This window comes from Mytilus californianus, unplaced genomic scaffold (genome assembly GCF_021869535.1).
Source record: "Mytilus californianus isolate M0D057914Y unplaced genomic scaffold, xbMytCali1.0.p SCAF_7, whole genome shotgun sequence".
Taxonomy (NCBI): Eukaryota; Metazoa; Mollusca; class Bivalvia; order Mytilida; family Mytilidae; genus Mytilus; species Mytilus californianus.
In genome coordinates this window covers 68,465,711-68,481,080 of record NW_026262723.1, presented here as the reverse complement: position 1 = coordinate 68,481,080, position 15,370 = coordinate 68,465,711, and the positions used below count along the sequence as shown (strand labels likewise).

At 32.5% G+C, this 15,370-nt stretch overlaps 1 protein-coding gene across 1 annotated transcript in view; it reads right to left on the bottom strand.

Moving 5' to 3' along the window:
• The window catches only part of LOC127709513 (heparan-sulfate 6-O-sulfotransferase 3-B-like), a 31,468-nt gene extending 23,260 nt beyond the window's left edge, over window positions 1-8,208 (bottom strand). The window contains exons 1-2 of the mRNA XM_052215117.1: window positions 8,189-8,208; window positions 6,144-6,416 (exon numbers count right to left, since the gene is read on the bottom strand). Of these exons, the coding sequence (XP_052071077.1) occupies window positions 6,144-6,416; window positions 8,189-8,208 (293 nt within the window). The remainder of the gene's footprint in view (window positions 1-6,143; window positions 6,417-8,188) is intronic.
• Between the last annotated feature and the right edge of the window lie 7,162 nt (window positions 8,209-15,370).

The window sequence follows — 15,370 nt, the reverse complement described above, 5'->3', positions numbered from 1 at the left end:
TTACTTGCTCCTGGTTATGGCTTCACAAAGATAGGTTAATTTACCAACGAAGTTTACGAGTATTTTAGAAACGTGTCGGAATCTTTCCGCACCGACATCCGATCACCGGTTTTAAGAGGTCTTTTGTGTAAAGGTCTGAAAATGGAGTCAACGCGCACCAGACCTGTCAGTTTGTAGATTTTAAGTAGGTTTGTGTACAGTTCAAAAAAGTTTGACGAGCTTGTTATTCTAGAAAAGGTTGAAAAGAAATCTGCAAAGGTGAATATGTGTAATGTCGACAAACTCAAATTCGAACCAATCAATTCGTCCAAAGTTATTTTGTCAATTCGTTCCAACTTCAGGGAGATTAGGGAAACAGTGTTCAACCATACAAAAACATTAAAAATAAGCTTATTACATTTACGTTGCATGCTGCAAATAGAAAAATAAAAAGATGTGGTATGCTTGATCTTTACTAGAGACCAAATGACATAGAAATTAACAACTATAGATCACCGTACGGCCTTCAAAAATGAGCAAAACCCATACAACATAGTCAGCTATAAAAGGCCCCGAAATGTCAAATGTAAAAAATTCAAACGAGAAAAACCACGGCCTGATTTATGTAAAAAACATCAAACGAAAAAAAAATGATATAAAGCAACAAACAACAACCACTGAACTACAGGGTTCTGATTTTGGATAGGCATATACATAATGTGGCGGGATTAAACATGTTTGCTCGCGCCAACCCCCACCCCCCCTTTCCTTACCTGAAACAGTGATGTTATAGTAAAACAAAAGAACAAAATCAGTTGTCAAACAGGGCTTATCTCATCAGATCGATACAAAGCACAAAAAACTAAAAAAGACACAAAAGCCACAAAGTACAGATCTGAGAGTACTCGAAGTTACTGAAATGTATCTCAAACACTATAACAACTAATAAAAAGAATCATGAATCTAAGACTAAAATATCAATCAGTACATATCCAACATCCAATGGATTTAGTTTCATAAACAGTCAGAAAAAATTATGACCTTGTGCAATGCCAAAATATAGGTATCGATAGATTGTAATGTACATATAAGTACAACAACAGTAATATTTAGTTGGGTTTTAACTTATTGATGATACAAATTAATATTTAAATCTATAAAAACAATATTCAAAGATCTAATTACAGTGTTGAATTTGTAACCTTTTAGAATAAGTTTATTCAAAGGGTCGATAAGTTTTCCCGGATCGTATCTTAACTGACCGGCTCGGTAAGAAGAAAGTGCTATCCCGTTTGTAATAAGGTACAGCCAAACTTACAAACCAAATCTTTGTATCTATGAAAGAATTAAGTAAATGTTGTGAGATATTTGTGGTACGAAAGCCTATGTTAGATAATAATAGACTTTTAAAATAAGTTTCTTTAGTTTATTAATTGCGTGAACCCCCTGAGGGGTTCAAACCTATATATTGGTGAGTTTTGGAAGTGTTTATGGGCCATTCGATATCCTCGGAATCCAAGATTCTCGGAACATTTCGAAAATTTTCAATCATTTAAACAGGAAGTTATCTATGTCTTTGATACGGTCCCTCTATGGATAGGCTACCACGTGGCAAAGCCGCATTGTATATTTCAACAATCAAAGTTTATTTGTAGATTGGAAAGTAAAACAATAAAGACTAGGTTGCAGTCAAAAAATCATTTATATGTTAGAACCTATTTGCCTTTTGACAAAACATACGTGTTTTAATAATGCGAATGTTTATTAAATATCAAGTATAATGATAACGCAATTATATATTCCATGCTTTGAGACGGTCCCTGTACGCGTTGTGTGTGTAGTATTTAATACAGCGTGCTGTTGTGCATTGTGACAATAAACCTTGGAATAGTTTATTGATATATAATGTCCCAGAATAAACTGATTATTTTTGAACGTTTATCATTTGATATTTTGTATTTCAATCATTGCATGGGAAAATGTCGGAAAGCATGAAGAAAATTAAGAAAACGATATGTTTGTTATAAATATTGATCTTAGGTCGGAAACACAGTGGTCGGAAAGCAGAAAGATAATTAAATAAAAGGATTTTTCTGTCAAAAATATATAATTTCATTAATAGATACTACCAGACCAAGAGAATATCCAATATTAAGTTTAAACTGAGACTGAATTTATTCTTAATAGAATATAATTAAAATTGTCATATATACGTGCAATATGTCTCACAGGTTTGAACAGTCATTACATTTATAAAAAGCACATGCAACGTATGAGCACCAATGAGCAGGGATGCATACCCAAAGTTAGCTAAATATCTAAATTTTAAACGGTCGTGAATGAAAAAAAAAACTTGCATGGTTTCAATTCACAAGGATTTTAAATCCTTGCATCTCACAACTAGATGCTCTCAAGTTGAGAGCCTGTGTCGCTCACCTGATTCTACTTTGGTTTAGGAAATCATGTAAAAATAGATTAAAATCATAACAGGTACCCTTATAATGATTGAGGCCAAATTTGGTTTAATATTGTCCCCGTAATATAATCAAAAGCAGAAGACTTTTGTAAAGTTTACAGAAATTACCAATGAATTCATTGAAATTGTAGAAAATGACTTTATAAGGACAATGAAAAATCAGCTACAAAGTAACAACACTTGGTCAGCACCTAAAAAAAACATTCATACCATGTTTGGTTTCAATCCATTAAGCGGTTTTCTAGAAAAAAAATATGTGTATATATTTCCAATAGGGTCCTTTGTTAAACTAAGTCCCCCATTGGCAGGCATCTTGGTTGATGGATTTGCTACAAAGTAACAACACTTGGTCAACACCTCATAAGGAACATTTATACCATGTTTGGTTTCAATCCATTTAGTGGTTCTTCAAAAGAAGACTTTTGTATGTATTTCACATAGGGTCCTTTGTTAAAGTAAATTCCCCGCTGGCGGCCATCTTGGATGATTGATCGCCTACAAAGTTACAAGACTTGGTCAACACCTCATAAGGAACATTCATACCATGTTTTATTTCATTCTATTTAGTGGTTCTCTAAAAGAAGACATTTGTATGTATTGTCCATAGGTCCTATGTTAAACGAAGTCCCCCGCTGGCGGCCATCTTGAATGATGAATCAGCTACAAAGTAACAACACTTGGTCAGCACCTCATAAGGAATATTCATGCAAAGTTTGGTTTCATTCCGTTCAGTGGTTCCTCAAAAGAAGAATTTTGTATGTATTTCACATAGTGTCCTTTGTTAAACTAAGTTCCTCGCTGGCAGCCATCTTGGATGATTGATTGGCTACAAAGTAACAACACTTTGTCAGCACCTCATTAGAAACATTCATGCCATGCTTGGTGTCATTCCATTCAGTGGTTCTCTAGAAGAAGACATTTGTATGTATTGTCCATAGGGTCCAATGTTAAACGAAGTCCCCCGCTGGCGGCCATCTTGGATGATGGATCGGCTATAAAGTAACAACACTTGATCAGCACCTCATAAGAAACATCTATGCCATGTTTGGTTTCATTCCATTCAGTGGGTCTCTAGAAGTTCAAAATGTAAGAAGTTAACGACGACAACGACGGACGACAAGTAATGAGAAAAGCTCACTTGGCCCTTAGGACCAGGTGAGCTAAAAAACGTAATTAATATTTTACAATAATCATAACAAAATTTAATTACTATGTAAATTATTTTATACTGTTTTAGTATGAATTTATAAGTCTGCTTATATTTTGTATAGCAATATATTCATATATTGGAATGTTAGACTTTAAGAGGAGATTGATTTGATAGATAAAATGTCCATCCGTAAATACTTGACGTTAGTGTTTATTGATATTGTATTCTTAATTTTCGGAAAAAATTCATTAACAGGAATGTATGTTAATTATAAAATTTCATTATATTTGTTTGTTTGTTTTAATAGTTCAACCTGATAGCATCTAAATATTTGCACTATGGTACGATTTTTGAAAATTGTATTCATTGTGTTGACCAGCTATCCTACACGTCTTGGTTCATTCACATTATACATCACCCTGTACACACGCACACTATCGGTTTGCGTTCACACAAATTCCGGATTAAATGGCAATGAATCCGGAGTCAAAACACTTGAGGTAGGTAGTGTGACATCCGAATTCAACTATTAGATTAATATATGTGATGACGCAAATGTGTATTCTTATCCAGAGTATTAGTGCGTATGCTTTCTGTTTACAATTTCTTGCGCAAAAATACCACGTGCATGCATAAATATTAATTTCACTCGTGAATGCGAATTTTCGCTTTTCTAATCTAAATTCAGGACATGGCAGTAAGACCTTGACATGTGACTTTCACGCACGGTCATCATTACTTACGGTATTCTGACCTCTAGCTGTTTTTCTTTTTTTTTTCTTTTTTGAGTCACTGTCCTATTATAAACTTTGACATTTTCGAAATACTAAGGATTTTCTACCCGAGGAATAGATTACTTTAGATGTATTCGGCAAAATCTTTGTTTCGAAATTTTGGGTCCTGAATTCCTTTCAACTTCGTACTTTATTTGGCCTTTTTTACTTTTTATATTTGAGCGTCACTGATGATTTTTTGTAGACTTAACTCTCGTCTGGCGTATGTGTAACATTTTAATCCTGGTAACTTTTTATATCTACATATCTTTTTATATAAATTGGTTCTTTTGAGAGTATGTTCAGGTATTCATAAAACGTCTGAAAACAAGATATTCTTCAAAACCATGTTTTCCTGTAGAATATTTGGATTGATGTAAGTGAAATCAGGAAATCCTTGAAATTTGAGATGTTTTATGAGACCAAAATAAGTCTCTGTATGAGAGGTATCAATGAAGTTGGTGCGTTACTCTCAAGAAAAATATACGAACCTTCTTATAAGTTGCATGCCACAGGGTTTCACTTCACATGGAAATTGGACTTTAAATATATCTATACAACATCTAGTATGAGTACAGACAGCTTCAATAACGATTTGAGAATAATTGAAAGCATCCAGGAAACAAAATATGAAGATACGATAGATAAAATAAATGCATCCAGATTATAAAGCAAACCGAGTGCTTAAATTTATATTGCGATTGGTTTGTGCAATTTGCATTAGACATCCGGTTTGTAGAAACTTGGATTTGCAAAAGGGTTATGAAAAAATGATGTACACTCCCAAGTAATAAATAAAATATTCGAGCCTTAAAATGTATATTCAAATAGTAGCTGTATATATATATACATTTTTCTATTCACAACTATCCAACATTGCTTTCAACTGACTTGTGCAAGAATCTACACACAATTGCATATGTTTAATAAAGGTGTTTTAACATCATCATCATCTTATTCTATTCACAGTCAATTATTTCAATTCAAAAGCAAACAAAAATTCAGCAACATTTGTTTGGTGACCAGTCAGCGGTCTTGGGTTCACGTATTGCTTATCTTTTTTTTTTAAAGAAAGCAACTCGTTTTTTTTTTTAATTTTATGACAGTTTGTTGAACCTAGAACTAACATATGTTACGTATTGATTAGATACAGCTTAATAATATACACGTAAAACAAATCATATACAGTATTTAAGATAATAAATACCCAGCTATACAGATTGACTTAATATATCAGAATTATATGGTTCATTAGGCATACACGTGCCTTTCCGTTATCAGTAAACCCATACCCGTTTCACACTTAACAAGTTAATCCAATTACATGTTAATTGTACACATTTTGTTTAATGGTTTATATTTTGGTGATTTATATTGACATATTTGTACAGTGTGCAAATAAAAACTTGTTAACTGAAAATGTATAGAAAATTTATATTCGAGATTCGTTACTATTCTACCAATTACATAATATAAAAGAAATTCAAACAAACATTTATGAATAATGAAATGATAAATTTCTATTTTCTGGGTTTTATAAATGTAATTTACTTTCATCGACAATTTTTTCATAAAAACAGTATCTGGATCGTATATAGTTTTTAACTGTTTTAAGACTGTGCAATTTTATCAATACGAAACAGGAACATACAGCTGTGTGTAATGTGATTAAACATTGTGTGAGCGCTCCCCCTACTTTTTGTACCGTACAAACATGTCTGTTTCACCCATTTTGTTTAGTTCTCAATGTTTAGCTGGCACAAACCTCCTCTTTCGATGTAAACCTTCTAGTCTGTCCATTTCCTTTCCGACACAGTTTTGTAACTCGGTCCAATCAGCATGTACACCACATGGCCATCCTGTAGAATATCGACTAAATAACCATTTTTTTTTATTTGATGTTATGCAGCTGCATGCACCAACTTTAGGACCGGTATTAGGACATATGCATGGCGGAGTAATATTCAGGTTAGTTACTAAGTTGCCTCCAAAATGAGAACCTCCTGTTTTTTGAATATGGAGAAACACAAGTACATCTCTTTTTTTAAAATCTAAATGATACTTTCGCTTTCCAACTAATGCTTTTGTATAAGTTGTCCGAACAGTAATTAATTTTCCGTATTTAAAAACTATGAAAATGTAGACAAAGTAGAATGTTAAACAGGAGAAAAAACATGTATAGTACATGCAGGTTGAATTCATCTTATCATTATTACATTTACTAACCTTTACCAACCTTCCATGTGTGTGCACCAGATGGCGTACATTGTAATAGCTTAAATTTATAATCAATTCATTATATTTATGATATATCGTTAAATACGTACAGATTTATTCTCTTGTATTTGTGCATGGCCTATTGTCTATTTTTCGCATTGACAAATTATAAATTGTATCTGATATTTGCACCAAGATGTCGTTAAAATGAACTGGGATACCCTGCATTTATCGGGTTGTGGCGAAGATGAGTTCACTTTTGGCGCAAAAAGATATCGCCCCATTTATCATGCTTTTCATAACCATGTAATCAAATAGCTGAAAGACCACCCTCCTAAGTTATTGAAAACTATCATTATGTATTGTCAATAATTATCTTAGTGTAAATTAAATACACCCATTCGGGCTACATTGTAACGCTCTCAAGGTGTATCTAATACCTAAATCTTACAAGCATACTGTCATAAAATTGAATATAGATATACCACCATATATTACGCGCGTAATTTTATCATGTGTATTGGCTATTTTGCTAAAATTACAATAATTGTCGACGTTGTAGGTTGCACTTCTTTGTCTTTAAATATGGACAATTCAATTTTCCATAGGAACTCCTTTTACGACTAAAACTGTGCATCTTTCACTATGAAGTTTCGTAAAATATTATATCCTAGAATGGAAAGTTTATATGCACAACTCATTTTTTCAAAGTTCAAAACATAGGGCTGTGCGGCATATTTTCAATATTTATATGCCTCGAACTTCTCAGAGATAAACTTATAACTAAAATTCTGTACTACCCATCCCTTCACATTCCGTGTAACACTTATCAATTCAAAATTTTAAAAAGTTTTCCAATTTTACATTTTTGGATTTTTGATCAAACTTTCAAAATATCAGACTTCTAAATTTTTTATTGTTTTTTTAAATTTTGAAAATTTCACCAAATATTCAAAATTTTAAAATTATAAACTTCGTTTTAAAATTTAAAAGTTTAGATGTTTAAGCAAACTTTAAAAATACTAAACTGAACGTACAGATTTGATCATTTCGCTTTTTGAAAGTATGAATTTTATTATTTTTGATTAAAAATGTAAAAAAAAAAAAGCCTAAAACGTTAAATCTGTATCCCAATAGCGCTTGCCTGATTTTCCGCGGGATTTAAATACTTAACAGTTCAAGATGTCTGCATTAGAAGATCATGAAGATTCCATTCGAAATATGATCAAGCAGCAAGGATATACTTGTGCAGAAGTGTCCAGTACATTAAAGACCAGTTTAAATATATTAACAAAAGGTTTGTATTCAATTTATTTAAATATATATATATATATATATATATTGGACACAAAACGATTTCTTTATAGAACTGTACGTACATGCATATGTGACGTGGAGATGCAAACTTTTTTATTACTAATAAAAACCTTTGTGTAAGAAAGTTCCCATCTGAATTTGCGTTTTAAGATGTGTCTTAGAATATATAATGGGTTAGTTTCATTTACATTTACCCAGAAAAGTCTGACTGCCAAAGCAACCAATTGTTTAATGAATGAGTTTATTTCTATGAATATAACTAACTTTTTGACTAACGTCAGCCCAGAAACATACATTTTTATACCTGAAATAATTTCACTTTCGTAGTAACGCAATCTTTGATTTATATGTTTTAATGCGTTAGTAGGGAAGACAAGAAGTGAAAACGATATTTAAAGTTAAGACAAAGAATGAACAATTGTACTTTAATTGTTGTGAACATTGCCTCCGTACAATATCATGTACCATGTAAATATTATATAACAAGACTATTCACAACATGGCGGTCTTCACAAGAGCAAAATACGCAATTATCTTTCCCTCGAAAAGACAAGGCGAGACATGTATATATTTATCAACGTAACAAGTCGTTGGTGGCGTGAACAAGTTGGAGAAAACTGTATAACTCAAAGGTTAAATATCCCATGTTGCAAGGTTTCTCCCCGTCATATGTCGAATGTCCTTGACCTAAGTTTCATTGTAAACAAGATGTAAACTATGAATACATTGTAAGGTGTACATGTCAGCCAGACAGATGTCACCTGTCCTTGATCTCATTTTCACACTCTAGTGATAAAATGGACAGTTTCAATTACCAGACAGGCGAGAAATTTTAGCGTGTCTGCTCTTGTATAAGATATATAATTATGAATTTCATATTGAATACTTGTGTACGTTCTTTTATTTTTATAGGTTCAAGTCAGTGAAGCATATACAAATTCTGTCTAGACAAAAATATCCACAAATATGATTACGGGAGATTGTCGAAGTCGGAAATAAAAAACATAACTACGTCAGCTGTACAAATTACCGGGCCAACTTATGGACGAAAACTCGTGACTTGTTTTCTGAGATCGAACGGTTAAAGTCTTGGTGAAAGAAGTGTGAGAACTTCATTACTCGAGATTTCTCCATTTTATGTAGCACAGCGTAGAGCTGCCGTTGAAAGAAATACCAACCCATCTGCATATTATGCAGAGTTCGGCGGACATAAGTTACACATGGATCAAAATGAAAAACTTACAGAATTTGGAGTCACAGAGGTTTTGGCAAGCAATGGATTTAGAGGGAAAATTACCGCATTTGCTCTTATGCAATTCAAGAACAATCTCTTGATATATGATAATGTATACAAATCAACATGCTTGAAGTATTGTTTATTTGATCAAATACGAGTTGATTTCGGAAAAGAGTTTTATCTTTGTTTGTACCACCAGGAAAATGTAAAGCAATACAGGACAAATACTAAGAGACCAGAATATATTCAAACGATGTCTCGACAAAATCATGCCCCTGAAAGAAAATGGGTTGAAGTATATTCAAGAATCAATTATCCTTTAAAGTGTGTTTTGAGGAAAATGTCAGACGATTTTGAGATTGATACGAATGATCCAGTTACTAAGTTTTGTGTTTCAACACTAACAATGGCGTGTTTTAATATAGGCTTTCAACACTTGATTCCTTCGTTGAATGCACATTCAATACCAGGTAAAGGCATACCAGACAGATTGTTTGTATCAAATCTACACACACAAAGATTGCCATCTACAGTGGAAATCACTTCTAACCTCTCATTAGAACTGTCAGAATAATCTGTCATAGAACTGTTCTAAACTGTCCTAGAACAGTTCTACCTAGAACAGTTTTACCCTAGAACTGTTCTAAGTAAAACTGTCAGAATCAGTTCTAGGTAGAACTGACCAAATCAGTACTAGGTAGAACTGTCAGGATCAGTACTAGGGTAGAACTGTCTAAAACTGTTCTAGGTAGAACTGTCCAAATCAGTTCTAACCGTAGAACTGTCGGCAGAACTGACTAAATCAGTTCTAACCGTAGAACTGTCAGCAGAACTGTTTTAAACTGTTCTAGCCGTACAAAGTCTTTTTGTCGTTTTTTCGTATTTTGCCATGGCATTGTCAATATGTTTTCGACTTATGAGTTTGAATATTCCTTTGGTATCTTTTGCCTCTCTTTTGTATGAAAGCCATATAAACAGATTCAGTGTATTGGATTTAAACATTGAGCGGTCATGCAAAAAATAGGGGACATGGGAAGAGGGGGAGGGGGTCGACGTGCATTTCTGCTGTAAGAGTTGTTTAATAATTTGTTCACAAACTAACAGTATTGATTTTTTTACATTTAAGCGTCTCGATAGTCTCACGATCTAAATCTTTTTGCAAACATTATATAAGTCTGTACAGTTGACATTGAATTAATTATGCAACGCATTTAACAGATTTCTCATATTATGTCAGGATTATATCAATGTCATCCCGTTTAAAGGGGAAGACGATAATAGAAGTCAATAATAAAATCTTGAGGAAAGAAATATAAGGAATTAACAAATATTTTGCGACTTGGCAAAATATATAAATCTGAATTTACTGTACTTTACCTAGAGGAGATGCCCTATTACAATACCAATGGGCTTTTTATTTCACTTTGCAGTTTAAATTCATATTTTCATAACGTTCAACTGGGGTTGGGGAATTGAGTCTATTGGGTAGTGAAAAGTAAAATAACAAAAATACCGAACTCTAAGGAAAATTCAAAACGGAAAGTCCCTTAACAAATGGCAAAATCAAAAGCTCAAACACATCAAACGAATGGAAAACAACTATCATATTCCTCACTTGGTACAGGCATTTCCTTTCTGTGAGTACGTTGTATAACCTAGTGCATTGCAATGCTTGATTTAAAAAAATTCATGTGAAGTTTATTTATTAATTATCTGTTGATTATTTTACATAGAGAATAACGCACTGTCATTCCATATATAGGTACACTCTAGAATTAAGGACTTTGACTTGAATATGAACATCTTTAATGTAATTAGTTCTAAACGTTTTAGCGTCCCTGATGAAGGTTTATCCAGAAAAGCTTGTTGGACGCACGAACGTCATACAGCGTTATTTTCATTGTATTGGGATATACACAATTGTTTTATTATTCTGCTTTTTCAGCTGAGTATTGGGGTAAAACAGGAGAAGAATTGATCTCCCTCTTTTTTCTCTCTCTTTTTGAATGACCCGGAGAACCTGTATAAGTTACTAATGTTAATGATCTTTTGGAAATAATACTGCAAAATGCGAAGAAATGTTAATTTGTTATGTGAACATTTTTATAATATCACATGCAGATGACACGCTTATATTATCAGATTCAAAAGCTGAGCTACAGCATGCATTGTCAGTTTTTGAACAATATTGCAATATGTTGAAACTTACAGTTCATACAAATAAGACAAAATTGGTAGTTTTAGTAAAAAGAAATATTTGGTTAATTAAGATTTTAAAATTGATGGTGAAAAAATAGATGTCTTAGATTCATAATCTTATTTGTGTATTCTGTTTAACTATAATGGCACTTTTTGTTCAGTTAGAAAAAAAAAATGCTGGAAAAGAGAAGGGAATACCCTAAAAGGGTAATTCAAACTCAAAAGTCGAAAATAAACTGACAACGCCATGGCTAAACAAGAAAAAGACCAACAGACAAACAACAGTACCCAAAAACACAACATAGAAAATTAAAGACTGAGCAACACGAACCCCACCAAAAAAAGGAGGGGGGTGGGGACTCGGGTGCTCCGGATAGGTAAGCAGATCCTGCTCCACATGTGGCAACCGTCGTGTTGCTCATGTAAGTACATACCCGGTGATAAGTCTAATTCGGTAGGTCACATTCGGGGAAAAGGGAACGGGATTGTAGTTACGACAAATAAAGCATTGTTAGCTTCATACAGAAAAAATAGAAAAATTGCAATTCCAGTTGATATACAGATAAAATTATTTGATTCTCTTATATTACCTGTAATGATTTACTCTAGTGAAGATTTGAAAATAAACAGATATTAGAAAGGATTCACTTGCAGGTTTGCAATGATGCTCTTTCAAATGAAAATAAAATACCTAACGTTTTATTTAGACTAATGGTACAACTTCACCAAAGTAAACTTTCACATTTTAAATTGGTTGTATTCATTAAATCAATTCTTGCCGAATGTAGTCCTCCTACCTATAGATGGAATGATCAGATACATATTATAAGAGAATTATTGAAATCTCTTGTCAAACATAAACCTCTTGATCAACATATACAACACTGGTCTTCTGCAATTAAAAACTCCTCAAGAGGATAATTTTATGATACATTAATTTTAAAACTATGTTTCAATAAGAACACTATTTTTTAAGATTAGGTAATGCTGATAGATTATATATGACCAAATTTAGATGTGCAAATCTTAAATTCCCAACTGAAAAGGGAGAATGATGGAGATTTGAATGAAAGGTAGGATATTTCATCTTAAGTTTGTAAACAAGATACTGACAATTAATACCATTATCTGTTTGTTTGTTCACGCCCTATGATGTCACTTTAAAGGCAAGATTTCAAACCGTCTTACTACTTAAACTATCCTTCAAGACAAAAATTGATTGGTTTACTTTCATATTGTAACATACAGGTATATAAGAAAATATGCACTTTTCTATATTGTAATATACAGGTATATAAGAAAATATGTACTTTTCTTAGAAAAATTCATCAGTTGTTTTAAAATATAAAATATAAAATATTTACACATAATTATATATATTATATATAACTCATTCGGGTAAATAAAACATCTTGTACACACAAACATGTTCACATTTCGTGATTCAACATGGATAACAAAAGAAAAAGAATAAGACTTCAATGAATGAATGAAAAAAAAAGATTACAAATTTTAATGAAATAGTTCAATTAAGAGGTTGGTGACTACCAATGCTCTATCTTTTCTAATATTACTGCTAGACATGCTATTATAGAATTCCTGCTGAACCATAGACTTTAAATGCTTCATGTGGTCAAATACAAATACGATTATCAAGCATTTGTTATAGCAAAATTAATGAAATTAGGGAATTAGTTTCAGTTATAAAATTTGATCTGAAAGATATACCGATATAAGCTTAAATATATTGGTCTTTGTTCAGGATATCGTATCATCGTTAAAATGAAAGATGCAAGAGGATAAATTGAAAACTAACATGCAATTAACAAATGCCAATTTAAATGATATAATATTATAGGGATGGTTTCTTTGAAATTCAAATTCAAACATCGCAATATAATCAAGAATATTTCAGATTTAGCAAAAATCCCCTGTACTTTAACATATTATTTTCCATATTTTAAATAGTTGAATTTTAATGGAGTATGTTCGATAAGGCCCCAATATGGCCCCTATTTCTAGCACAGTTTTAAAAATGACTAGATAGGACATAGGTATTTTTGTTTGAAAATATACTAATCAGTGTTTTTTTATGTCGTCAAAATTAGCCAAATCTGTTAAATGTTCAACCAAAATGAAATGAAAACATGGAAATTTTAATTCGTTTTCGGGACCGTAAACAAATAGCGCTTGAGTCGACAAAATATATTAACATTACAAAAGTTATATCAAAAGAATATTGTGTCACAATCATCCCCAAAGACACATAACCATGTTATCATTGTCAACAAGTGTCATATTTAGGCATATGTTGTGGTGTATTACATAAATTAGATACAATGGGTGAGAGTTGCTTTGTCAAAATAGATACCATGAGCCAAGAGGCAAATGTTACTTTTACTAGGATCTTTAAAAAAAAGAAACAGAACACCAGTGGAACAATAAAAAGTCGACAAAATACCGACAATTCCATGGCAAAAAACGGAAAACGACGAAAAGACAAACAACAGTCTACAAAACGCTACACACAATATTAAATACAGAGAAACACGAACCCCACAAAAAACGGGGGGTTATCACTAAGAACCCTAAGGTCAATAGCTTCCGTGTAAGAAAAGTTCACAATATGATAGCTGAAATCATCTCTTTTGATGTAAACTTATTTTTTAAACCGATACTCATTGTCAATTTCTAGATGACAGTCAAGATATGAAGCACGCGAAACTGAATCTTAGGCATTCAATATTTCAAGTTCTATGGATCCGTTTAATATTTTACCAAGCTGTGAAATGTTAACAGTGATTAGATCATCTATATAACGGAACGTGAAGTTAAAGGAAAATGCTATTTTATGAAATTTTAAGTTTGCAAAAGTATATATTATTCTAAATAATAAGGATGTTCTTGTCCCAGGAAGAAAAACCTGGCCGTGTTAGGCGCATCTTTTTGGAAGTTTTGGTCCTCGGTGCTCTTCAGCTTTGTACTTGTTTTGGCTTTCAAACTTTTTTCATCTGAGCGTCACTGGTAAGTCTTGTGTGGACGAGACGCACGTCTCGCGTATTAAATTCTAAACCTAGTACCTTTTGTTAGCTATTATTCGTGTGTTTCTTTGTCCTATATGTTCTCCCATTTATTTGTATTGTAGTCATGTCATGTAATGTTGTCATTTTAATGTTATATTTAACATTGACATAAAAGCGGGAGGTTTGGCATGCCACAAAACCAGGTTCAACCCACCATTTTTTTCTTAAAATGTCCTGTACCAAGTCAGGAAAATGGCCATTGTTATATTATAGTTCGTTTCTGTGTGTGTTACATTTTAATGTTGTGTTTTTGTTGTGTCGTTGTTCTCCTCTTATATTTGATGCGTTTCCCTCAGTTTTAGTTTGTAACCCGGATTTGTTTTTATCTCTATCGATTTATGAGTTTCGAACAGCGGTATACTACTGTTGCCTTTATCTAGCTTCTTTTCATTTTCTTGATAATTTCCTGTATGAAGTCTAACTGAACAAGTCTGCAAGAAGAGGAGGACAGTTGGTTCACATAGGAATGTTGATTGTCTGTTGAAAAACACGTCATCCAAACGTATCAAATATGTTGTCAATAAAACAATTTAGCATCTTGATGATGTCAGTTTCAGAGAAACAACCTACTCTACGGATGGCGTGAATCAAATGTGGATACAGGAACAATCCAAAGTGGGCATCTCGGTTTCTTTGCTCTTGAAATAGTATAAAATATTTGACTTATCTACCATATACACTGGTAGTTCTTATTCTAAACGCAAAGACAGATTGAAGGAATTAGTTAAACTTTGTTTCATAGACAGAATGGCCAACGTTAATACACATATTTTGTTTAAGGAAGGTATAAATCATCTTTTGTAAAAAATAAACCGCTCTGATTCAATGTATGAAATACAAAGCACTATTTTACCTGAAATGATAAAAAAATGGAATCTTTATATAACACACAATGATTATATTGATGAATATAAATCTGACATTTTAATTTCAACCAAT